Raw genomic sequence first — 26,936 nt, 5'->3', positions numbered from 1 at the left:
GAGGCCTCAGCTGAGAGGGCTGAGGTTCCCTTTGGCCACCCAGGGAGCTTTGCAACCGAGCAAAGAAAATATGAGAAGACATCCTTTCTTTTAGAGCACATTAATCATTTTGGAGTAGTAGTGGATGGAAAAATAAGCAATACCAATGATTAACTTAACACATTTCCTTCTCCAATCAGTAGGTGTCTGATGAACCCAGGAGCTCGGTTTCAGAATTTTGCTTTGCTAATGGTCCAAATTACATGCGACATTAGTAGGGATGTCGGAGAATTCAGACAAAAATGGAAACAGGAGCAAAAATTGCTGATGTTGGCTTGTTTGGTCCAGGACAAAAATCGATCCAGAAAATATGATTGGTGTCATGTGGCCAGAGACTTCCTCTCTATGGCAGTGTTTCCCAACCTTGTGCCTCCAGATGTTTTGAGACTACAATTCGCATCATCCCTAGCTAGCAAGACCAGTGGTCAGGAATGATGGGAATTGTAGTCCGAAAACAGCTGGAGGCACAAGGTTGGGAAACACTGCTCTATGGTACTGGGTTTCTTCCTGTAGCAATTATTTCCATGTTTGCATCATGTATCAGCCTATGCACATGTTACTCTTAATTCCAACGAGCCCTGTAGCACACCATCTGCATGCAATACCGGTATGTAATATCAGTAGGTGCAAGTATAACCTCCCTTAGGGCAGGGCAGGCATCCTCAGAACCCAGCAGGGTCTTCATTCCGTTAGAGGCAGACAGCCGTAATTAGAAAGTACCTTCTGTGGAAGTTGGAAGTTGTCAGGGGAGCAGAGGGTCTAAGGTGTTGAGCGAACGCAAATAGCAATAGCAAGTAATTTGAACATGTGGGTCAGAGTTCAGTTGGGGTTTGCTAGAGCAGGATCTGAATCAAAATGTCAGCCTCAAGCGTTCTTGCAGTGCAAAACAAATTCAAAAGTGCAGGGTGCAAATGTTGTCAAGGTGTGTTGCACCCCACAAATGTGCCTGATGCAATTAACTGCAAAAGTGTTTTAGGTTAAATATTGTATGTGATTCCACCCCCCACCCCACCCCCCGGGCATACAGTGTATCTCTTTAATATAGCCTTGTAAGACCACAATATTTGCCATCACCTCTCAGCCCATTTTTGGTAGCTTTCACACACACACATATATGTCACTTGTAGCATATCTACAGCCTTAGAAAAGAAAACTCCATTCTCTTTTTTCCCGCTTCCAAATTGTATTTTTATTATGTTATTTCTTATACAATCTTATGCACATATACATTATTGCTACTACATCATTAAACATTAGTTACATTTTCAACATACTTGTTTCTTCTTTCCTTCTTTCTATGTTATTGGTATTAAATCAAATATACATGAATCAAAAATTCCTCAAATATCCTTGATCTAACCTAGCGAATTCAATCAAAAATATTGATTTCCCATCACCTCCCGAGTGCACCTCATCAATATTACTAATGTACATACTTTCCACTTCATCTTCATATTGTCTCTTTTGTACATCAAAAATCCAATCGTACAAACATATCTTGTAAGTTATAAATTTATGCTATAAACCAGTCATTCCAAGGCTACCATGGAAATTACATTATTGTTATTATTTTCTTACAGATATCCTTTAAACATATCCACTTTTTCACAAGCGCCTGCTTGGTAAGAAAACTCCATTCTCATTCCCTGTTTACCTTATGGAGAGAGAAGCAAAGATGTCACAAGACTTCGTAAAGTTACAAACCCGTGTTTAAAAATGCACGATAGATTGCACCTTTCAGCTGAATTGGCTGGAGGAGGTGTCCTATCACTTGAACCAAAGGAACACAACTTACAAACTGCCTGCTCTGCTCTGAATTGAGAGGCATCTCCAACAATTTGGCGCCTGTGCACTTTATGGTTTCTCCTGAAGCCACCCTGGCAATATGAAGTTCCTACAGGGATGTCTGGCATCACTTCAGACCAGGCATCACCAAACTTTGGCCCTCCAGATGTTTTGGACTACAATTCCCATCATCCCTGACCACTGGTCCTGTTAGCTAGGGATCATGGGAGTTGTAGGCCAAAACATCTGGAGGGCCGCAGTTTGGGGATGCCTGCTTCAGACCATGGGTTCATTTAGCCTGCCTACTCCATCTAGCCTAGCTCACCAAAGTCTCTGCTGGGTGAAATCCTTTAGCTGAGCATGCCAGTGGGATGAAGCCCCAGATAGATCGCTAAGCTGGGTCACCCCAGAGCCCAGATTACCTATCTTACAGAAGTCTTTGGTATCACGCTTAGCCCATGTGAAAGCAGGTAGAAAAGAAGGGAGAAAAGGCTGGCTCACACATGTGTTTTCATCATTTGATGGTGACTGCAATGGGCTACAGAGCCATCCCATCAACTCAAAGACACTATTTTTTCCAGCGGACTCAGTTGACACATCACATCCCTTATTTAAGGTATTTCTTATATACCACATGTACAAGCTTAGCATCAGGTGGGCCACCCACAGCATTAAGAGTCTAGCCAATGCTGCTCCCCCGTTAAATTTCTAAGGAACCCCCAAGATCCCATTTCTTCACAATATCATTTCAATACTATTAGAACTTCCCTCCAGTGCTTGCATCAAAAAAATTTCAGAAGCATAGGACCTGATTTTACATCTCCACATAATCTAATAGCTAAACAGGGGTGAACGAAGAAGCGAAGAAGCTTGTAGAAGTTGCAGATTATTTACAAGTTTCTAGAGTTACTAGTTTACTTCAGGTCCCTGTTGCTGCTTCCAGCAGGGCTTCTGCAAATGCCCCATCCTTCATCTTCATGTCTATTTTCGTATGTAAACACTCGCCAGAAAAACACCCTCTGGGCATGCTCAGTAGTGCTGTGTTCCGTTCACCTTGTTGTTGCAGCAGGCAACTGGAAAGTCACATGTCACAACACAGTAAAAAAAGTACACGGGGGAACTATTCTTAGTCGAGGAATGTATACAGCGCCTCATTGCGGCACCTCATGAGCCAACCTTCAGAGAGCCGTGACAGTGCCTTGATACTAAACAAACCCAGAAATCTCCCCCTATGAATCTTTCACCAGCGAAAGAACAATCTCAAGACGTTAAATAGCTCTTTTAAAAAAAATAAAAAACTCTTCATATTCATGAGCTAGCCATGGAAAGTTTCAGCAGAGAATAAACAAGCCAAAGCAGGGAAGGAAAGAAGGTAAACAACTCTGCCATGATTTTCACTACAGATGTGAGAGATCTGGGAGACAGTTTTGCCTGCTGTGTGTTTTTCCTGCTGCATTTAAGCCTTAACCAGTCATACAAAGTATACGGCGCTTATATAGCATTTGCGGGGAAGGAGCCCAATTGCTTTGTTTATGATGCGTGTGTGTTGCATGTATGTTGGATTCATGTTGCATTTGTGGGAAATGGCCATAGCTTAATCGTTGAACATCTGATCTGCATTGCAGAAGCTCTCAGGTTCCATCTCCAGAACCTCCAGGTACGACTTGGATAGACTTCTACCTGAAACTCTGGAGAGCCACCAGCAGTCAATGTAGACAATACTAGGATCATAGAACTGACCTAGATAGACCGTTGGTCTGACTGGGTATAAAACAGCTTCCTCTGTTGCTATTAGAAGGAGGCTGCAGTGGTGGTTTGCAAAGTTTTCTGTCAGCTATCCTCCTCTATTTTGTTCAGTGATGTCTTGCTTCTGTACAAATATGTAATGCTGTGGGAGGAGGGGAAAATGCTACAGCAGACTTTTGCATACACCGAATAAAGCAGAGAAAATCTACTGCTCTTATTCTTGGTGGATATGAAAGCAAAAGCAACCAGGGAATAAATAAATATATCATTCCCCACCCCCCACCCCCACCCCCAGATTTCTAGACTCGATGAGTTTAGTTTGTTATGTCGTGCTGCCAGAATTGCATTCTTTGGGAATGACTAATATTGACATAGGGCTGAAGGGTTTGAGATGGACGATACTAAACTGTAAGTGCTTCATGGGAATGACTGGCCAACATGCATTTGTTAAGAGATACTTATCATGAAGAAACTGTTTGATTCAGGCTTTGTGCTTGAGCCACTAATTGTCCCTATTGCCTTGTAATGCATGCTTAATTTTGGTATTATTATTATTCTACTACTCTGTCAGAAATACCCCGAGGTAACCCTAGACTTCCAACCTACCTGCTTGGTTTTATAAAACAAGATGTTCTGTGATGTTTCCTTATACTGGTGAATGCAGCTAGCTTTTCCATTTCTGCTCTAGATGGACAATGTTTAAACAGACCATTCGACTGTGATCTATCAAGTCAAGGAGGCTGATGAACCACCAATGAGAATTCTTGTTTGGCCAGTGCTGATATCTCTCTGATTCCACTATGGAAGAGAAATGCACACAAGACCGGCTCTTCAAAGATCAGGATTTCTCCTCTGAGCTGCTAAAGCAGCTCAATGTTTTACGGAAGAATAGAATCCTAACTGATGTTGTCCTGTGTACTGGTGACACAGAAATCCCTTGTCATAGGAATGTACTTGCCTCAAGTAGCCCCTACTTCAAGGCAATGTTCTGCAACAACTTTAAAGAGAGTGGCCAGGAAAAAGTCAGCCTCAGAGACATCGACTCAAACATTCTTCATTGCATCATTGTCTATGTTTACACAGGAGAGATTCTAATGACGGTGGAGAATATTTTGTATCTAATGGAAACTGCTTCCATGCTCCAGTACATGAAGCTATTTGAGGCCTGTTCAGCCTACCTCCAGGACCAACTTGCTCCGGATAACTGCCTCGGTCTGATTCGGCTCTCGGAGATCTTGCACTGCGATAAACTCAAGAAGAAAGCCAAAGCAATGGCTCTGAAGTGTTTTCCTGAAGTAGCCATCTCCGAAGACCTGAAAGAACTCTGTGCTTTGGAGTTGATAGACTATCTTGGAGATGATGAGCTTTGTGGAGAGGAGGAACAAGTTTTTGAAGCTCTCATGGTTTGGGTGAGGCATGATCCCCAGGCACGGCAAAGCTATATTCAAGACTTGTTCAAGAAAGTAAGGCTTCAGTACGTCCATCCAACATTTTTCTTCCACTTCATTGCCAATGATTCTCTCATTCAGTCATCCCCAGCATGTAGAAATATCCTGGAACTGGCCCAAAAGCAGATGTTTTCTCTGTATAGCACCAGTGCTCCAGATATCAAACCTATGTGGCACGTTCCTCGGCGATATTCATGTCGGGAATTCCTCCTCCTGGTTGGTGGCCGGAAAGACAACCAACAGACAACGAGAGACGTCTTGCTGTATGATGAGAAGACAAACCAATGGTTGAGCCTTGCCAAATACCCAACACGGCTTTACAAGGCCTCTGTAGTGAGCGTCCACAGTAATGTTTATCTCCTTGGAGGTATTCCCATTGGCAATGGGAAGAACCAAGTCAGCGACAATGTTTATATCTTCTCACTCAAACTTAACCAGTGGAGGCTAGTTGAGCCCATGTTAGTTCGGCGCTATTCCCACAGGAGCATTGCCTATAAAAACTATATCTTTGCCATTGGAGGCATTGGAGAAAACCAGGAGATCCTAAATTCCATGGAAAGATATGACAGTATCTACAATGTTTGGGAGCACATGGCAAACATGCCTGTTGCCGTTCTTCATCCTGCTGTGTCTTCCAAAGACCAAAGAATCTATCTCTTTGGAGGGGAAGACACGATGCAAAACCCTGTCCGGCTAATACAGGTAACTCCCAATCTTCAGCATCTCACCTTCAAGATGCCAGTTGTCCTCTTTAGAGACAATGTTGAGCATACACAGAGACATGATTTCAGGCTTGTGAGACCATTGGATCTGACCACACGTGGCTACTCTTATCTTCTCCAAAGTAATGAATGACTTGTGCCCAGACTCAGCTGTCAATATAAAATTCTATCTATTACCTTGATGATTTATCATTAATTCCATGCTGTAGTTCAGGAGTGGCCAATACAGTGTCCTTCAGATACTGTTGGAATACAACTCCCATCATCCCTGACCACTTTGGGCCATGCTTGCTTTAGGAGCTGTTGTCCAACAGAATTTGGAGGGTATCACTGCTGTAAGCACTCAAATGCATTTGCTAAGCAGAAACTGTCCTCTCCAGAAAACTACATGCATATTCATTTCTGTTTACACATGCAATTAATTCATTAAGAAGAGTTTAACGAACTTCCACAATGACACTTTGTAAAGTCTTTGCTCTTAAAGAGCCCACCAAGAAGGCTTGCATCATTTAGCAGCATGTAGTTCAAGGTGTATATTTGTTGATGTGACTATAAGCCTGACATTTTGAATGTCCCAGGCAGGCCAGGCCAACTGCCAATCAAAGACTCGAGTCCCAAGACATCTGTGCGGTCCGCAAAACATTGCTAGGCTAGGCATGGCAGGCCATGCAAATTGCACATGTGTCTCAGAAGTCCTCTGGCCACTTTTAGCAAGGCAAACCTGAATCTCAGACATTAGAGGAAGCTCTAATGCGTCTTTACCATGCAAAAGGTCTCAGGTTCACTTCCTGGCAATTCCAGGGAAGTCTGGGAACGCCCCCTGTATGAAATCCTGGAGAGAGTGTATAAACAAATCTGAGTTAGATGAACCACTCATCTGACTAAGTACAAGGCAGCTTCCTGTTTTTCCATGTATGGAGAAGGATGCCTCTACCAACAACAAAATGTAACCCGGGAGGAGGAGGAGGAGCAAGAGGGAATGCCATCAAAGCAGGAGGTATAGCAGAGTGAGATGAAAGCAATGAGATCTCCACACAGTGTGATTTGCTCCACATCCCCAATGGAATGGTTCTTCCAAGGACTGTTCAGTGTTTGATGGTTGTGGTTGCTGTAAGGATGTGAGCAGTCACCCTCCCTTTCAGAAATGAAATCGGGGTGTGCAATCAGAGATGCTCTTTTTACATCTAATCCCAGAAATCTCATTTATGTGTTGTGTATTTCTCAGGTATATCATGTGTCAAGGAACATGTGGTTCCGGATGGAGACCAGAATGGTGAAGAACGTCTGCGCACCAGCAGTTGTGATTGGAGACCGGATTTTTATTGTTGGAGGTAATTTGTTTGCTTAAGTGCTCTTAGACTGTTTTCACAACACAGGAGCTCAATAATAATAATAATAATAATAATAATAATAATAACAATAATTTATTATTTGTACTTCCCCAGCCACTCTGGGCGGCTTCCAACAAAAATTTAAAATACATTAAAATACCACACATTAAAAACCTCCCTGAACAGGGCTGCCTTCAGATGTCTTCTAAACGTCAGGTAGTTAGTTATCTCTTTGACATATGATGGGAGGGCGTTCCACAGGGTGGGTGCCACTACTGAGAAGGCCCTCTGCCTGGTTCCCTGTAGCTTTGCTTCTCGCAGTGAGGGAACCGCCAGAAGGCCCTCGGCACTGGACCTCAGTGTCCGGGCAGAATGGTGGGGGGTGGAGACGCTTCTTCAGGTATACTCTAGGATGAGAGTGGGTAACCTTGGGTCATAAACAATGCCGATGAACACAACGTCCTGGCCATTGGCCCTGCTGGCTGAGGCTGATGGGATTTAGAGTCTGACTGTATCCCACTGCTGGTCCCAACACTGCTCTATTTCTTCTTTACTGCATGCCATTGCGGTGTGCAATTCCTTTCTACAACTAGTAACGCAGCCAAGTCTGTGTGTGGACATTGTGCAGTTCCTTGGAGCTTATTGTTTGAAACCTTCAAGGCAGAAAAGGGGCTATTTCGGTAGCTGATGCCAAAAGTCGCTCTCTCTTGCCTTCTGCCATAGTAGAACTAAAGTCTATCCTCTCCTTATTTTTACAGTCTTCTCTGTTGGGATTATAAACATGCCAAGAAGGAATAAAGCAGAGCACGTCATGGAAAAACCCACCCCACACTAGATTTTGCTGAATGCTTCCATAGACTTATGAACTTGATGTTTTTGTCCACGTACAAAAACTAGTTTTATATCCCACCCGTAATTCCATTCAGAGGTAGACCCTAGCTGTTATTAACTGCACGGATCTGAAGATAAGTGGATGGTAGGAAATTCATGGAAGGGAAGTTTCTGTATCATCTGCCCCCTCCCCTGGCAATTGCTTTGCACAAATGTGTATATTAGGGAAAAATTGCAGACAAAGATATGTGCACATTAGGATAAATTTACACTAAAATGCTAAAGAATTTTGAAATAAAATTGGAAATGTGGAGAACAGAATTTAAGATTGAGAAACAGGGAGAAACCGGAATTGACAGATTCACCCATCCCAAACTCTGTGTGGTCATTTTGCTGGGGTACTGTGGTCAGGGGCAGAAGAAGGGGGCAGGCTGCCCCTGGTGTCACCACTGAGGGGGGTGACAGAATGCTGGGTGGCACTCACCACGAGGCCTGCAGTACACCTGAGCCACGCATCTCTCCTGGGAGTGATGCGGTGGCTTAGGCACCCGCAGGCTCTGCGCTGCACCAAATGATCCGCCTGCCACCCCCTCCTCAGCTGTAGGGCGGCTGAGTGGGAGGAGACAGGCAGACTCCTCGGAGGCCCTGCAGAGTGTCCTGTCCCGGCTGGCCCCGCCCCACGGGTGGCTGGCCCCACCCCTGGGTATAGGGCACATGCGCCACCCCAGGTGCCCGATTGGCTTGCTCCACATAACCCTAAGGAAAAAGCCTTTCCGGAGGATTGTGGGTCCCTTCTGAACAATATGAGAAGGATAGCGGGGGCTGCTGAAAGAAGGGGAAACCAACCCCTAATCAGTTGTCGGCTGGCCTAATTTGAATGATTGCCCTCTCCCACCTTGGCCTCCTGCACCTTACTGCCTGAATAAGGCTTTTTTGTGCATGCTTTTTCCTTTATGAATTTTATGTCTGTGTTGGAAAACAAAAACGTATGAAACAGTTTGGTATGAGAGAGAACAAGGAGCTCAAAATGTGAACGCAGCAGAGATGAGAAAAAGAAGGTTTTCCCCCCCCAAAAAATCATGCCTTCAAATGTATTTATTCTGCCAATAATTCAACTGACAAGCTTAAGCCGTAAGCTTTTTGGGGGGGTTTACTTAACAAAGCACACAAACATTTCGTCTAATTTCAAACATAATTCATTCTCTTTTAAAGTGGAGAGATTTACTAGCGATAAGTTTTCATTTACCAAGTAAGTATGCCATAACATCATCCAGTTGTTCTTGGCTTATCAGCAACTGGAACTGAAAAATCACAATGATAACAAACACATTCTTTAAGGGGGGGGGCATCCAGTATATTTCAAGTCTTCATTGCACAATACACATCAAACAAAGTTGGGTTCATTGGCTCAAGTAATGGGATTCTTGGTTTTAATTAAATGGTGCTTTCTTTTTTGATGTTATCACCTACTGCAGTTGTGTCTAAACCTACATTGGTTCTGAGTTGAACCACTAAGTGATAAAACATAGTTGTTTGAAAGAAGAACAATATAGCAAAAAGAGAGCTTTCCAAAGCTCTTTGCAAGCCCTCAGAACTGAGCTATCTAGCAACTCAGATTTAGATAAAGGTAAAGGACCCCTCACCATTAGGTCCAGTTGTAACAAACTACCGTTCCCAGAATTCCCTCGGGGAAGCCATGGCTGTTAAAAGTGGTATAAGAGCCCTTTAAATGTATTTTTAAAATAATAATATTTTTTTCTTTTTCCATATTGAAAGTTACACTTGTTACTCAACAGTTACATTCCAATTCAACAAAACTAGTGACTTCCTGCTCACCCAACATCAAAGTTCATAACCCAAATAACATACTATTGCGTTTCAAGTTTCCATCTTATCTAATTTCATCCCCTTTAACATGTTCTTCTTTTTTCTTACACTTCAAACCCCACGGCGATCTCCACATATGGGAAATAACTTTTAAACAGACTAGAAAGGGTTTCCACTCTTCTTTGAAGGATTCTGAATGTGTGTCTCTTATCATTGCTGTCAGCACTTCTAACTCTGAAACCACCTCTTTATGCATTCAATGCAAAGGATTTTTGCAAAATTCATAATTGTCTGGTGTGTTTTTCTCTCCCCTCCCCTCCCCCCAAAGGGTACACCAGACGAGTGATTGCTTATGATACCAAGGCTAATAAATTTGTCAAATGTGCAGACATGAAGGACAGGCGGATGCATCACGGCGCTGCGGCGATAAATGAGAAGCTGTATCTGACCGGAGGTCGCTGCCTTACCATTGACAATGAAATCAAAGACTCCGATTCACTCGAGTGCTACGACCCCAAGACAGACACCTGGGCTTCAAAGGGGCACTTGCCCCACAGACTCTTTGACCATGGGTGTCTGGCCCTCCAATGTGTGCCTTATGCCAACCTCTTGTGAGAGGAGGGCTGAAGGAAACGGGCATTGTCCTCTTCAACTTGGAAGGCCCATGGTGCTCTCTGCGTGGAGAAGGGTGGTAAACTCTTGCCAGGAAAACCACCAAAACGGACAAACAAATAAGGGGGAGACCTTAGGGTTTCAGTTCCTGGTTCGGACTCCCATGCCCCACTATATCTTGTGGTAAAAGTGACATAGTGCCAGCTTTTGAGTGTGATGAAAGGTCTGTTGTGCAATTTTATAATGTTCGGAGCTTCTTGTGGTTGGCTGGTTTACCATGAGGGATATAATTTGGATTATTTTTTGGGGGGGGCCTTAAACACCAAAATGTCCCATCTCCTCTTTCCTGCCCTCTGAGGGACTTTCCTCACAGCCTCAACAGACCCTTGAGGGAAGTTGTGACAGATCAAGATCAAGCATTGGCTTCTAACAGGTCTTCCAAGCAACCCCATCCAGGCAATGGTGACTGTTGATTCTTCTTTTACGGTTTTCATGTGTATATCTAAAGTGTTCACTGCTCCTGCTTTCTTAGGAACTGTCTCCCTTGACAATTAAAGAATCTGTCCAATTCTATGGCGCCTCATAAAAGTAGCAATGGATTGTGGGAAGGCTCCACACAAGGTGAGCCTGTTTGGCAGGGCTTAGTAGCACCCAGAAGTAAGGCATTATGGTTGGATGACTGCGAACCATGGATGAACTCCAAAGCAGAAGAAGGTGCCAGTGAGCCATGGCATGAAACACAGAAAGAGGCTGCCTCATGCTGAGTCAGACCGTTGGCCTATATAACTTAGCATTTTCTACACTGACTGGCAGCAGTTCTCCAGTGTTTCAGGAAGTCTTACCAGAAGATGCTGAGGATTGAACCTCCTACTTTCTGCATGCAAAGCAGATGCTCTGCTACTGAGCTTCAGCCCTTCCCCAAAGTAGGAAGCAGGCCCCAGGTGGGAATGGGATGATAGCTTGAGATCAGCCTCAAAAAAAATGGCAGAAGGTCACCTAAGCTTAGAGAAATGAAGTCGGAGGGTGTCAGGAACAAGATGAAGAAGAAGAAGAAGAAGAAGAAGAAGAAGAAGAAGAAGAAGAAGAAGAAGAAGAAGAAGAAGAAGAAGAAGAAGAAGAAGAAGAGTTTGGATTTGATATCCCGCTTTATCACTACCCGAAGGAGTCTCAAAGCGGCTAACATTCTCCTTTCCCTTCCTCCCCCACAACAAACACTCTGTGAGGTGAGTGAGGCTGAGAGACTTCAGAGAAGTGTGACTAGCCCAAGGTCACCCAGCAGCATGTGGAGGAGTGGAGACACAAACCCGGTTCACCAGATTACGAGTCTGCCGCTCTTAACCACTACACCACACTGGCTCTCAAGTTGGGATATGCTGTCACATCAGGGACTCATTAACCCCACGGAAGGCATTTCAGTCTCCTTCCCATTCTATTTCCTCACACTTCTCTCTCTATCTGTCCTGTGAAACCTTTTGTGCATTGTTCCAAGATGTTCACTGTAATCCTCGCCAGGAGCTTTTGGCAGCAGCGGGGGGTGGGGGTTTATGCCTGCTTTCTTTTAACTTCAGGAGTGAGGATGGTTCCAAGGGCAGCGTTTTGCTCTTTGTATTATTTTAATGCATTTCTCATTCCCTTTTGATTAAACAGACCTGACAAGACTATCAAAGAAACCGGTGCAAAGATAGATAAATAAGTGCCCCAGCTTTGCCTGTTCCCCTCTCTCCTCGTCTGGTTTCAAAATCCACCCGGTTCAACAGAAAGGGATTCGTGTGCCACACCACTTTTTTTTATTTATTTGGGGTTTTTTTTGAAGAAAAATAAGTATGAATGGGGCAGTCAGCTGATCTGTCACTATTGCTTAGCATTCAGTTCCTCGAGGACGAAGTTCTAGCCTGTCAAGATGTTATGGGTGGTTTTGCACTCAACCCCTTGAGGGCTTTGGAGGTGCAGAGGGCACAATTGGCCCCTGCCCACATGAAGCCTCTGGATTGGCCAGACCTGGTATAAATATACAGGGGTGCAGCATGGCCGGGGGGGGGGGCATCCAGGGCAATTGCCCTGGACCAAAAAAACTTAGGGACTCGACTCTTCAGCTCTGTCCTGCAGCAGCAGCACCACATCAAGGTGCCAGTTAGGAGTGAAATACTTTCCTTAAGGGGCACAATACTTTCCTTGCCCTGGGCGATGGCAACACATGCTACACACACACACACACACACACACACACACACACACCCTATCTATAGTAACGGTATAGTACCTTTCTATGCATAAAGCTCAGTCTTTGCCATGAAGAACATGACCTCCAGGCCTGGATCAGAGAGAGAGAGAGAGAGAGAGAGAGAGAGAGAGAGGTGGATTGAAATGAAATGGTTACACTGATACTTCCTAATAGTTTAACTGTGAATTTTGTTGTTTGTTTTAAAGCTCTTTTATTGTACATCACCTTGGGAAGGTATTTTTATTTCTACAGTATTTTAAAAGGCAACCAAGAAGTTCCTTAAAAATAGAAAAAAGAAAAGATTCTGCAGATGAAACCGGGGACCTACTTTGCATTCTAGCATGCCTGTTCCTAAACCAAAGACCACTGCTTGAGCTGCATTTCTGAAAACTCCAATTTGTCTGTCGTATTATTATATTATATTATATTATATTATATTATATTATATTATATTATATTATATTATGCAATCATTTCTTCATTTATTGAAAAGCCAGATAGGAGTGAGGGCAAGCAGGGAAAGAGATCACTGACTGAGGCTGCAATCCTGTTCCCATTTAATTTCTGGGAATAAGTTCCACTGCCTCTCCTGTGGACTAACATAGGCAGAAGAAACTGTGCAAACTTTATTCTGTGGGAAGGCAGTGCTTGGGAAACTGGCCAGGCAAATGACAGGCTAGGAAACCTTGCCAGCAGTTTGAGGCAAACCGCCTCTGTCCTTTGATTCATATACAAGCCAGGGCCAGAACTTGTGGAAAGCCATTAAAGGTAAAGCAAAAAGGGTTCTGGGAAAAGATGCTCAAAATATGAGAATAAGGCAGACTAGAATCCTACACCAGAATAGGCCACGGGCATTACTGGCAAATGGGCGCTGTGAGGGATCATGTCAATATCAAGCAACGCTAGGGGAGGGACAGAAAGGTAACTCTGTTCACATTTAAAACCAAACCTCTGCACTTCCTGAAACTGTACGTGAACTGAAAAACAGCCATCCTTTGAAATTTGCACTTTGAAATCTGAAAGTTTGGCAGTGCAGTTCTCCGGCCCCAGTAATGTGTACCAAAATACTAGGGTAAAATGCGCACCAAAATGCATGTTTTGGTGAATGTTACATACAAAAATGCATTATATTAGCTGGAAAAATGCTTTGCAAAAATGTGCATTTTAGGCAAGAAATGCATACAAAAATGTACATATTGGGCACTAAAATGCTGTTTGTTTTGTTTTGTTTTGTTTTGTTTTGAATGCAAACTAAGAATTGAACTTAAGGTTGGACAAATGAGAAACTGAGAGAAACTAAAACTGGCAGATTCACCCATTACTAGTACCTACCTAGTGGGTGCTTAGAAGTGGGGGGCAGGGAAGCAGTGGACTTAATCAGGCCAGCTTGGGTGCCAAATTAGACCCATTCTCCCTTAGCCACCTCCACTGAGTGGGAAGAAATGGGTGGGGAGAAACACAGCTGCGTTGTGTTGTTATGACACATGTCTACAGGGCCCTGAAAACATTTAAAAGCACAGCGAGTGTTATGCTGTTGGGTATGGGAATATTTACCAGCCGAGGCTCAAGTTCCAAGAGGCTAAGTAACAAACATCATGGGATATAGCTGCTGCAACCCGAAGGAGTGCAAGTGAAATAAGAGCATCTGTCTTAACCCCACAAGCCAGGATGAGCCAAGTGTAGCCAAGAAATCAAGGGTAACATCCCCAGTGAAATGTGCTTAGTTTAGACGGATGGGGAAAATATGCCTGCTACTTGAATTTGTCCCTTTGTCAAACCCTAGAACAGTGTTTCTCAAACTTGGGTCCCCAGCTGCCATTGGTCATCTGGTCCAACTCCCTGCAATGCAGGAATCTCAGCTAAAGCATCCATGACAGATGGCCATCCAACCTCTGTTTAAAAACCTCCAAGGAAGGAGAGTCCACCACCTCCTGAGGTTGAAGCCCTGACCAGGAGCCCTCATGTTAGGAGTATGCTGCAACATTTTGTTGTTTGCAGTGGGACAGTAGATAACAGCTGGTATCAAAAAGTATTGGTGCTTTGGCCAGGGATCAGACAGTAAAGCCTGGGTGGGTGCAGGTAGGCAAGCAAATGGGCAGTTATTTGTTAGAACATTGCTTTTCCTGAACTAAGCATCAATTTTATAGAATCACTAGCTGGCCCGGCCATGCATTGCTGTGGCTCATCCGTGTGATTTACCCCCACCCTGTCCCGACCCATGACGTATCATGCCCCCTCTTCTCCCCACCCCCCAGCTCATCCCTGTGACTGGTCCCACCATGTCCTAACCTATCCCGTCGCCTCCCCCCCCCCAACCCCCACCCAGGCAACTCAGTACCTCCATTCGGCCTAGTCTATAAAGGCTTCGGCCTAGTATGTAAACGGGAGCCGAGGTGCTGTTGAGAGGGAAGGTTTTATAAGTGCAGTACCAGTGTAGCCACTGCTAGAGGGTGCTGGTTTGCAACCTGGTTCTTTTCCCAGCATGCATTTTAGTCTGAGTGGTGTGTTTTGAAACACGGGGTTTTAGGGTGTGACATCTGTCTTTGGAAACGGTACGGGGTCACTCTCATATTCACATGTGGCATTGTGTCAAGCGGTTTTGGTGAAAAGTGGATACTAACGGACATGGCCAGTTTACATTTTTATAGATAGATAGATAGATAGATAGATAGATAGATAGATAGATAGATAGATAGAATCACAGAATTGGAAGGGACCCTGAGGATCATCTAGTCCAACCCCCTGTGATGCAAGAATATGCAACTGTCCCTTACGAGGACTGAACCTACAACCTTTGCATTATCAGCACCATGCTCTAGCCAACTAAGCTATATTTGCAGCAAAAGTCATGCCAAGGGATGGAATGTACTTTATTGACTGAAGTTTGACAGCTGAAATGCCCTTACCAAGAGCCAAATCATGTGCATGACAAAGTTATGAGGACAACCTATTACTATTATTAATTTTATTTATTGCATTTAAATCCCGCATTTCCCCCAAAAAACAGCTCAGGGCAGCATACATGGTTCTCCCCATTCTCATTTAATCCCCACAACAACCCTATGAGGTAGGTTAGGCTGAGAGTGAGTGACTAGCTTCATGGCTGAGTGGGGACTTGAACCTGGTCTCCCAGGTCCTAGTCTGACACTTTAACCACTATGCAATACCACCATGCCTAACATAGAAACAAAGGAAGCCCCCCATTGGTCCATCTAGTTCAGTGTTTCCCAAACTTGGGTCTCCAGCTGGTTTTGGACAACGGTTCCCATAACCCTTGGCCACTGGTCCTGCTAGTTAGGGATGATGGGAGTTGTAGTCCTAAAACAGCTGGAGACCCAAGTTTGGGGAACACTGATCTAGTTCATTGTGGGCTACATTAATTGGCAGCAGCTCTCCAGGGTTCCAGAAAGGGGACCTTTCTCCTTTCTTCTCCTACCTAGAGATGCTGAGAATTGAACCTAGGACTTTCTGCAGGTTCAAGAATTGCTCTACCACTGAGCTACAGCCCTTCGCCTAAAGTTCAAGGCTCCTGCTTGCTTTGTTAAAGTGGCCCAAGGACCGCTGAGACACATGTGCAATTTGCAACTCGCCCCGTCCAGCAATGTTCTGCAGACCACACAGATGTTTCAGGACTCAGCCTTTGATTGGCAGTTGAGCTGGCCTGACCGGGGCATTCAAAATGTCATGCTTATGTTCACAGCGATAAATATAAACTCTGCGAGATGATGCAAGCCATCTTGGCGGGCCTCTCGAAGAATAAAGACTTGGCAATGTGTTGCCGCGGGCAGTTGGTTAGGCTCTTAATAATAAATTAATTGCAAGCGTAAACACAAAGAAATATGCAGGTGGTTTTCTGGCCAGCTTAGCAAGTGCATCTGGGTGTCTTCTAGCAAGAGTAGCTATCACTGTAACCTCCAATTGTTGTTAAACTACAACTCCCATCAGCCCCAGTTAGCATGGGCGATTCTCAGGGCTTAGGGGAATTGTAGTCCAAAAACACCAGGCAAAACATTCAAAGAAACCTCTTCTCTTGCTCCATTGTGATGTCTACGTGACCTGTGATTCATGAATGCTGCAACTTTTCCTAAAGCAAATGGCAGTTCTGAGTACCTCTTTAACTAACCTCACGAACGAACTATCTGACATGGTGGACCAGCAATTTTGCCAGGGACCATAACTTTGGTCCCTAAAGTGTCCCATCCAATCTGGGCTATGGTGGAGTCACCACAGATTTGAAGCCAATGGCTTGCGGCAGTGGCATAGCATGGGTTGCTAGCACCCAGAGATGCACGGAGGGGGGGGGGACGGACAGAGTACGCATGCGCATACAACTGCCTAATGGTGTCGCGTCACCCAGGAGATCACAGCTACAAAGATTAAAAAAGAAGAGTTGTTCTGTTGTCTGGTTCGCATGGAGAAGCCATTTTCAATGGAGCCCGCAGCTGTTTTGAGGCAGCACCAGGTGTCGAAATTTTGCGCCCCTGACAATTTTGCACCCAGGGCAACTGCTCCTGTGCCCCGCAAGCTACGCCACTGGCTCATAGTCCAGCACTAGTCTGCATACCAGCACTTTGCTTTAAACTGTTTTATGCTTCTGTTTATCGGACAGTTCTCCTTGCTAGCTGTTGGCTGCCACTGTTTTTTAGGCTGAACTGATCAGCCTCTGTCTGGGTGAAACACAACACCCTCAGTCAATAGCAGTTAACGGGAGCAGTTTCCTATGCAACCTACAGTTTCTGGAATTAAACCGATCTGTTTACATGTGCAGGATCAGAGCAGCGCAGGAGACATCACATGCCTCTCATCATGTGACTCTGAAAGCTTGTGCAGGATGGAGGGCCCCAGTGGAGAGGGAAGGTGACAGATCCCTTGCATGTAGTTACAGTGATGAAGAAAGACATCGCACAGGGAGGAATGGAAAATGTGGTGAAGAGCAGTCGGACGTACAGCAACAGGTGCCCTTGTTGCCCACCACGTCCCCGGTCAAACTCACAGGAGAGAATATCTGAGTCTCTTGAGCTGGGTGATCATGTCAGTTCATGGGAAGCGTGCTTCAGTCCGGAATGTAAACAGCTTGGGAAACGATCTGCTCTTGGAAATAACTTTGACAGTAAATCACATCATCAGCCTTTCTCTCTGGCACTCCTGGAAGGAGCTCAGAACTCGTAATTCCAGTGCAGAGGACACAATGGTGCACAGCTTCCAATAATAATAATAATAAAAATAATAATAATAATAATAATAATAATTTATTATTTATACCCCTCCCATCTGGCTGGGTTTCCCAAGCCACTCTGGGCGGCTTCCAACAAAATATTAAAATACAATGGTCTGTTAAACATTAAAAGCTTCTCTAAACAGGGCTGCCTTCAGATGTCTTCTAAAAGTCTGGTAGATGTTTTTCTCTTTGAGATCTGGTGGGAGGGCGTTCCACAGGGCAGGTGCCACTACAGGGGATCTCTGCCTGGTCCCCTGTAACTTGGCTTCTCGCAGCGAGGAAACCACCAGAAGGCCCTCGGCGCTGGACCTCAGTGTCCGGAAAGAACGATAGGGGTGGAGGCGCTCCTTCAGGTACAGCATCTCATTCGCTTCCCTTTCCCTAAAGCAGTGAGGCATCAAGGACTGACTAGATGCGATGCTAACAGCATGAATGTAATTAACTTGCATTTCTTTTGGTTGTTGTTGTTGTTTAGTCGTTTAGTCGTGTCCGACTTCGTGACCCCATGGACCATAGCACGCCAGGCACTCCTGTCTTGCACTGCCTCCCGCAGTTTGGTCAAACTCATGTTCGTAGCTTCGAGAACACTGTCCACTGTTCTTTTGGTTAGGTAGATAAAAAAATCTGGGGAGGGGGAGGCTTAGCAGGCCTGAGACCATGCAGGATGGGAAGTTTAACCCTACCCTCCCTGCCCCCATAAATAAAGTATCTCCTCTCCACAGCTTCTATTCGCATTTCAAGAAACTCCCCAGTACCAATGGAGGCTTTTTTTATGCAAATAGCAGCTTCGAAAGGTGAATTTTTTTTTGTATAGCAGGGAAAGAAAGAGTTAGGCTTCCCTACCTACCTCTCCAGCTTTCTCTCGGATGCTATTTGCATGACAAAAAGAGTGCAACATAATTACATTAGTGTAATTAATGTCACATTTAGCTTGGTCCCCAGGGGTGGCCAGGAGCAGCTCACTCAGTGGAGTAGAGAAACAGAAACAGCCTCTCAGATTGGATCTGCTGGTGTGTTCATGTAGCCTCGACCGACCGACCGCACTGACCGCACTGCCACTTTGCCCCTCCTCCCCCCAGTATGCAAGAGCACCGCCCCTGCTGGGAGGTTTTTGCTGCAGCTCTGCCTTCCAGGGTGAGCCACTCCTGGGGCTGGGTGGCTGCTACTTCCAGGATCAGAATCCAGATACTAGCAACTGGGAAACAACAGTGGGAGAGAGCTATTGTCCCTCGAGTTCTGCCTTCAAGTTTCCTATAGGCGTCTGGTTGGCCACTGCAGAAAAGAAAATGGTAGACTGGAGAAGCTTTTGATCCGACAGGCTCGTTCTTCTGTTCTTATGCTGTTCCAGGGAAACAGAGAAGGCTGAGGCACTGTTAGTGGGCGATCTGCCAGAACCAGGCTCTTGGCAAGGTTACATGCACTCTCTGAAGTAGCAGGTACACAGTTTGGAGGTACTTCTGGATCCATGGCTGTTGCTTGAGGCTCAGGTGGTCTCAGTGGCATGGAGTATTTTCCATCTGCTTCAGCTTGTGACCCAGCTGAGCCTGTCAGGATGTCCTACACATGAGTAGAACCATGGCAGAGACACGTGCCCGGCTGGCATGTTCTCTCCCTCCCGATAGATCGTTTGGGAGCTTCACAAGCTTTCTCCAGCCCGAACATCACAGCGACTGATGCCAACAGACATCAGCACACTGCACGGATCCGCAGAGGTTTACGCAGTTACGTAACAGAACTCAGCAGCACAGCATTTTGGCTAATCTACTTTATTTACATATAAACACACATGGAGCACTGCAACATGGCTCCCTCTCTTTGCTGTCTGATGCTAGAGAGAGATAGCCTAGCCTATCTGGATAGCCTAACCTCTGCTATCTATGCTCTAGTAACCTCTAAGTTAGATTACTGCAATGCATTAGACATAGGGTTGCCTCCGAAGATGGTTCAGAAACTTCAGCTGGTGCAGAATTTGGCGGTCAGGTTGCTCATCAGAGCAAGACAGTCGGAGCATAATTCTGGCCCAACTGCACTGGCTGCCAATTAGTATCCAGGCCCAATTGAAAGCACTGATTTTTACCTATGAAACCATAAATGGCTCAGGACCGCAATACCTCAAAGAGCGCCTCTCCCTATATGAACCAATTTGGACCCTGCGATCATCATCTGAGCCCCTTCTTCATGTTCCTCCTCCATGAGAGGTCCAGAGGGTAGCAACACAAGAACAGGCCTTCTCTGCAGCGTCTCCCTAGGGAGGCTTACCTGGTGCCAACATTATATATCTGGGTGCCAGGCAAAAACTTTCCTCTAAAACTATGCCTTTGGCCTTTAATTATCTGTGGCCTTTTAGAAGAAGGTACAGTGGTACCTCTGGATACGAACGGGATCCGTTCTGGAGCCCCGTATGCATCCAGAGCAGTACTTACCCTGAGACACCGAATCTGCACATGCTTCCCGCACAACTCGGTGCTTCTGCACATGCGTGTGATGTCATTTGGCGCGTCTGCGCATGCGCGAATCGCCGAACCCGGGAGTAACCCGTTCCGTTACTTCCGGGTTCGGCACGTACGTATCCCGTGTCATACTCAACCTGAAGCATACGTAACTAGAGGTATGACTGTATTTAGGTATAAAAATACATAATGTTAATATATTTAAAAAGCTCAACAACTTTGTCTGGATTTTTAGGTTTGGGAATATGGCAACCCTAAATGTATATCTATCTGGGTCGTTTTCTTTGGTTGGTTGGTTGGTTGGTTGGTTGGTTGGTTGGTTGGTTGGTTGGTTGTAAGTCACTTTGGGTTGTCTTGGGTGTATTATTTATGTAACAAATGTTAACAACAACAACAACAACAACAACAACAACAACAACAACAACAACAACAACAACAACACAGCTTCCTGTGTTGACTATGACATGTTAAATACCAACCCCTGGAACCAGGCACAAAAGGGTAAATCTGAAATCAATATCACATCCACCCAGAAAGTATAAAAAGGCTTTTCATATCAGCAACAATGCCCCCCATCCTGCATCTGCAACCATCTGAAAACAAAGGGCATCAAGAGCAATCTGGTCGTACACAAACAGCGTTCAAGTACAGAACGTTACAGGACCACTTGACTGTTGAGACACGAGCAAGCAGAGGCCAGCAAAGATCATGGAATTCATCCAACAGCTGCCTGCAGAAAGCTCAGCGGCTGGAGATGAAGAACCCACAAGAACTCACAAAGAAAGTTAATTTCATGTATAGATTAGAATTAAACACTCAGCCTCTCATCAGTCACAGAGATGAGAGGTTGCAGGTCTGGGTTTCAAACAACTGCAAATCCAGGAACAAAGCCTGGAACAAAATGTTTTCACCCAGCCCATTCTTATTAGACAAAGGAAGCTGCTCATTGCCAATGACTTGCCTAACTTTGGATTTTCAGCCATCCCTTTTGTCAGTGTCAGTAGTGGGGTGATGGTGTTGAAATCATGGATCTTCACAGTGCTGGGAGGGGACTGAGCCCCTCAGAGCCACAGCTCCTCTTGGGGAAACCATAGCTTAGGGGCAGGGTGTCTGCCTTCCTTGCAGAAAGTTGCAGGTTCGATCTCCAGCATCTCCAAGTATGGAGGTCCCCTCCTGCCTGGAACTGCAAAGAGCTGCTGCCAGTCCGTGTAGGCAGTATTGAGCTAGATGGACCAATGGTCTGAGTTGATATGAGGCAGCTTTGGGTGCTCCTGCTTAATCAACAGGTTGTCTGAAGGGGCAACAAATAATGATCTGCTATTGCAGCTTTTGGCCCTTTGTAAAGATGAAGACACGGGCAACTGATTTATGTCGTCTTCTCGCAAGTTTTTCATTTGCTTAATATAACTTCGAAAGTGTTTGAAAGAGCACCTCATCCAATATACTATAGGGCAGCGTTTCTCAACTGCTGTTCCGCGGCACACTAGTGTGCTGCGAGACGCTGGCTGGTGTGCCGCGACGTGCGGCGGCAAGAAGGGCGATTTGCATTGTCACGTGCCTGGCGGCCGCCGATTCACAACACTGACCCGCCGGAAAGGAAGCCGGCCGGGTCACAACGCGGGGCGAGCGCAGCTCTCAACAGCCACCACCACGGGAGGGTGGTTTTAGACAAACTTAAAGAAGCTGGCTGGATGAGCTCAACCTGAAACTTGCTGAGCAAAGGATTGTGCTGGCAGAGAAATCAGCGGCTTGTGAAGCCTTATTACAGGAGATTGCAACCAACACAGCAATTGGCAAGTGTTTCTTACAGTCATAATTATATAGTCAATATAGGGCGGCACAGAGTTAAATTTTTTAACTTTTTTAATGGTGGTGTGCCTCGTGTTTTTTTCATGGAACAAGTGTGCCTTGGCCCACAAAAGGTTGAGAAACACTGCTATAGGGGTATTTCTTGTATCTGAAAATGAGACAGCAATAGTATACTCCCACTGCTGAAAGACCTAGCAGAGCAGAGGCATGTTGACCTGCCACCAAAAATCAAGGGAAGGAGGAGTTTGCCATTAGAGACTGAAGGGTCAATAAACCTGGAAGGTGGGGAGTGGAACATTTGTTGCCACACAACTTCTTAAGCAAAACTTCAAGTTACCTTTGAGCCTCATGAGTGCTATGTATACTGCCCACAGAAATGAAAACAGGCATTCAAGTCAACTTAGGTGCTGCATTCTGAATTACCAGCAGAAATCATTTGAACCAGAATTCAATACAGTCATACCTCGGTTTAAGTACGCCTCGGTTTGAGTATTTTCAGTTTAAGTACTCCGCGGACCCGTCTGGAACGGATTAATCCACTTTCCATTACTTTCAATGGGAAAGTTCGCTTCAGGTTAAGTACGGACTTCCGGAACCAATTACACTCATACCTCGGGTTAAGCACGCTTCAAGTTGAGTACTCCGCGGACCCGTCTGGAACGGATTAATCCACTTTCCATTAATTTCAATGGGAAAGTTCGCTTCAGGTTAAGTACGCTTCAGGTTAAGTACTCCACGGACCGTCTGGAACGGATTAATCCACTTTCCATTACTTTCAATGGGAAAGTTCGCTTCAGGTTAAGTACGCTTCAGGTTAAGTACTCCACGGACAGTCTGGAACGGATTAATCCACTTTCCATTACTTTCAATGGGAAAGTTCGCTTCAGGTTAAGTACGCTTCAGGTTAAGTACGGACTTCCGGAACCAATTACACTCATACCTTGGGTTAAGTACGTTTCAGGTTGAGTACTCCGCGGACCCCTCTGGAACAGATTAATCCACTTTCCATTACTTTCAGTGGGAATGTTCGCTTCAGGTTAAGTACAGACTTCTGGAACCAATTGTGTTTGTAAACCGAGACACCACTGTATGGTATGTTGAGTTCTGCATCTGTTAAGATAGCATGTGCGAGTCACACTCACTTGTGGAGCACAAGCAAATCCTGAGTGCAATTTTCCAAAACAAAGGCAAATCTATATATATTTTAGGGGTGTTTTTTTATGAAACCACACCTGCAGAGATAGTAGTCTGAAACCCAGTGTCCCACTCTCGCAGAGGGAAACTTGCTGTTGGATACAATCATGCAGCTTCTGCTGGTGAAAGCAGAAATGAAAGGAGAGATTGTTTCAGAGTTAGCAGATAACGTTTGCCGTGCAATGTGAAATGTCTTTCCCTCCAGCAATAAGAACCACAGGCATATGAAAGTGAAACAATTGCCAATAGGTCCTTTAAATCTGGATCGTCCACAATGCCAATGAATGTTGAAGTTTTTGGAAGCGTTTTGATGCTGAGGTGTTCCTGAATGTAAGAATAATTCCAAAGTCTCTATGAAAGATGGCCTTCGCTTCAGCTTTTATTTATAAATTTACTTGGTGCTTGTTTTTGCTGCTAGAAATATGTTCTTTCCTTGAGGTTTTGAAACATGGAAGTTATTTAATTGACTCATAAAGGAATCCGATAGACTATTCAAATGCAAGCCCTGTTGAGTTCAGACACGTATATAAACCACATGTCTGAAATAGTACAGAAGAACAATCCTGAAGCCATTTTGACTCTCCCAATAACCTCAAATATTCCTCTGCAGTAAGGGGGGAAAATGGGGAAAGCCTTCCCATCGTCTTTTCACTTACAAATCCTATCTTAAGGGTGTATTTGTGTACGAACAGGGTGAACCTGTGACCTGGATTCAGGAACTAAAGCATTAACCATCACAAAAGAATGGCCAGACTGCCCAGGTAATGCAAATAGTGACCATCATCAGGTATCCTGCCAGACAGGATTTCTGCTGTAGACCGCCTCCTTCTGTATGTATGATGTTTTGGGGGTGGTCTTGGGCTACAGGGTGGACAATTTCATGGGCTACAGGGTGGACAATTTCTATATAAGGGCTTGCGCACCGTTGTTCAGGGTTCTCCCTCCTCCTGCGTGTGGTGAGTGGGGACCCTGTTGCAACAGTTAATAAAGATCAGGCTTACTAGTCGCTTTGCTTCTCAATATACTCTGGTTGACCTCTGTTATTTTCTCCTACGTACACTGTATAGAGAACCCACTTAGGGACTCTATATGGGCTCTTGGATAGGGGAAAGGAGCAGTTTTTTCTTATAACAAGTTCAATGGGTCTTACTCCCAAGTAACTCTACATATACACCACACCTTTAAAGCCAATTTTCCCACCCCAAAGAATCCAGGGAGTTAGTTAAGGAAGGTTGGAGCTGTAGCTCCACAAGAGAAAAACTACAGTTCCCAGGATTCTGGGGTGGGGGTGCTTTAAAGGTATGTTGAGTACAAAACCTAAGAAATCAGAATCATAGAGTTGGAAGAGACCACATGGGCCATCCAGTCCAACCCCCTGCCAAGCAGGAAACACCATCAAAAAGCATTCTTGACATATGCCTGTCAAGCCTCTGCTTAAAGACCTCCAAAGAAGGAGACTCCACCACACTCCTTGGTAGCAAATTCCACTGCCGAACAGCTCTTACTGTCCGGAAGTTCTTCCTAATGTTTAGGTGGAATCTTCTTTCTTGTAGTTTGAATCCATTGCTCCGTGTCCGCTTCTCTGGAGCAGCAGAAAACAACCTTTCTCCCTCCTCTATATGACATCCTTTTATATATTTGAACATGGCTATCATATCACCCCTTAACCTTCTCTTCTCCAGGCTAAACATACCCAGCTCCCTAAGCCGTTCCTCATAAGGCATCGTTTCCAGGCCTTTGACCATTTTGGTTGCCCTCTTCTGAACACGTTCCAGCTTGTCAGTATCCTTCTTGAACTGTGGTGCCCAGAACTGGACACGGTACTCCAGGTGAGGTCTGACCAGAGCAGAATACAGTGGTGCTATTACTTCCTTTGAACTAGATGCTATACTCCTATTGATGCAGCCCAGAATTGCATTGGCTTTTTTAGCTGCTGCATCACACTGTTGACTCATGTCAAGTTTGTGGTCTACCAAGACTATTAGATCCTTTTCACATGTACTGCTCTCAAGCCAGGTGTCACCCATCCTGTATTTGTGCCTTTCATTTTTTTTTTTTTTGCAATGTTATCTGCTAGATCAGATGAAAAGCCCACCTAGTTCTGCATCTTTTTCCTCACACTGGCAGATCAGATACCTGTAGAGGCCTTGTCTCCCGAATATTTATCCTGATTTGTTTGCAGGGAAATCAGATGAAGTTGCCTAAAAGCAAATGTTACCCCAGACATTCCAATGCATTTCCTCATCCTTTCCTTAATTACTTAATCTTTTGGAGAAGCGGGTTTGTAGCACAGTCAACTACAGTCTTGCAATCTGAATCTACCCATGTGTGTGATTGAATCCGACTCCAAAATTGCAACGGTCTGGAAGAAGTGCCTGTAATCTGATGACCGCATAAACCTGGTGCAAGCAAATCAGGACAAAATGCTCAATGAACAGGCCATCACACACAGAGAGGACAAACTTGCAGGCACACACAGCCCCTTGCTCCTCAGCTAAGCTGTGCAGTTGAGGATGCAAAATCACCACCTCTCTGCTCATCAGACAACCGCATGCCCATCAATCCACTGGGCTGGGCAGAGAGGTTTAAACTTTCCACCCACCTGACCACTGCCGCTCAAATTGTTGGGGTCTGTGAGGGGCAGAAAAAGGGGGGGTTGCATCAGGCTCCTGTGCCAGGGGTTGGGCACCCCCTGCTCCAAGGAGAAGCAAGCAAAACAAGTCTCTGATTTCTCGTTTTGCTTTCTATTTTGGGAAATCACCTCTGGCATAAATTACAAAGCTTTGCTGTACTCAGAGGCAGGCTCCTCCGTGAGATCAGTAGAGCTGATCCTGGAAAATCGCTTTAGCTGCTGCAGATTTTTGTTTTTCCTTGGCCAAGAAGTGCAATGGACAACCCTGGGGTTGGTGGCGGGGGCGGGGGGGGAGTCCTTCCCTTTCTACATATGGGAAGCATTGTTTTCCACTAGATTCGCATCACTTGGTTTGGATGCTTGGGATAACATTGCGGCTTGGCCGAAAGAAAGCGGGATTTAGTACAGCGCTCCCATTGCAAGGTGCCGCTTGGATGCAGAATTTAACCCCATTATACATCTGTGCAAAGGAGGGGGCCGTAGCTCAGTGGGGGGAGTACGTGCTCTGCATGCAAACTGTCCCAAGTTCATTCCTGGCACCTCCAGTTAAAGAATTTCAGAAACTAGAACTGGGAATGATCTCTGGCTGAGACCTCGGAGGTGAGATGCCAGTCAGAGAAGGCATGGCAGCACAGGACAGTGCCTTAGTCTGAGTCACAGGATTGGTCCGCCTAGCTCAATATTGTCTACACTGGCCGGCAGTGACTCTCCAAGGCTTCAGTGGCTTTTCCAGGGTCTCTCCTAGCACTACCTAGAGATGCCAGTTATTGAATCTTATACCTCCTTCACCCCCTTCATGGATCAATGCCTTGTCGTGGCGAAGGGGCTTGAATAACTCAGAGAAGCTATGAGCTATGCCATGCAGGGCCACCCAAGATGGACAGGTCATAGTGGAGAGTTTTGACTAAACGTGATCCACCTGGAGAAGGAACTGGCAAGCCACTCCAGTATCCCTGCCAAGAAAACTCCATGGACAAAGACAACAGGCATATAAAAGTTATGACGCTGGAAGATGAGCCCCTCAGGTCGGAAGGCGTCCAACATGCTACTGAGGAAGAGCGGAGGACAAGT

General features: G+C 45.3%; 1 protein-coding gene across 6 annotated transcripts; it reads left to right on the top strand.

Annotated features, from left to right (window-relative positions):
* The first annotated feature begins 2,907 nt into the window (after nt 1–2,907).
* Nucleotides 2,908–12,682, top strand: KLHL38 (kelch like family member 38). 6 transcript variants are annotated; one of them, XM_035126060.3, is made up of 4 exons: nt 2,908–3,196; nt 4,259–5,720; nt 6,966–7,071; nt 10,058–12,682. In XM_035126060.3, exons 2-4 carry the CDS (start codon nt 4,371–4,373, stop codon nt 10,342–10,344), a joined length of 1,743 nt encoding a protein of 580 aa, XP_034981951.1. In that variant the 5' UTR covers nt 2,908–3,196; nt 4,259–4,370; the 3' UTR covers nt 10,345–12,682. The 6 variants fall into 6 exon arrangements, with proteins under 6 accessions (XP_034981951.1, XP_088532010.1, XP_034981952.1 ...); XM_088675884.1 differs by having other exon boundaries at nt 2,953–3,196; nt 4,259–5,862; XM_035126061.3 differs by lacking the exon at nt 10,058–12,682 and adding an exon at nt 7,830–10,005 and having other exon boundaries at nt 2,953–3,196.
* Nucleotides 12,683–26,936: the final 14,254 nt, after the last annotated feature.

Source organism: Zootoca vivipara, chromosome 8, assembly GCF_965207765.1.
Source record: "Zootoca vivipara chromosome 8, rZooViv2.hap1.1, whole genome shotgun sequence".
Lineage (NCBI taxonomy): Eukaryota > Metazoa > Chordata > Lepidosauria > Squamata > Lacertidae > Zootoca > Zootoca vivipara.
The sequence above is the reverse complement of the archived record's forward strand: the minus strand, read 5'-3'. Positions and strand labels throughout refer to the sequence as shown.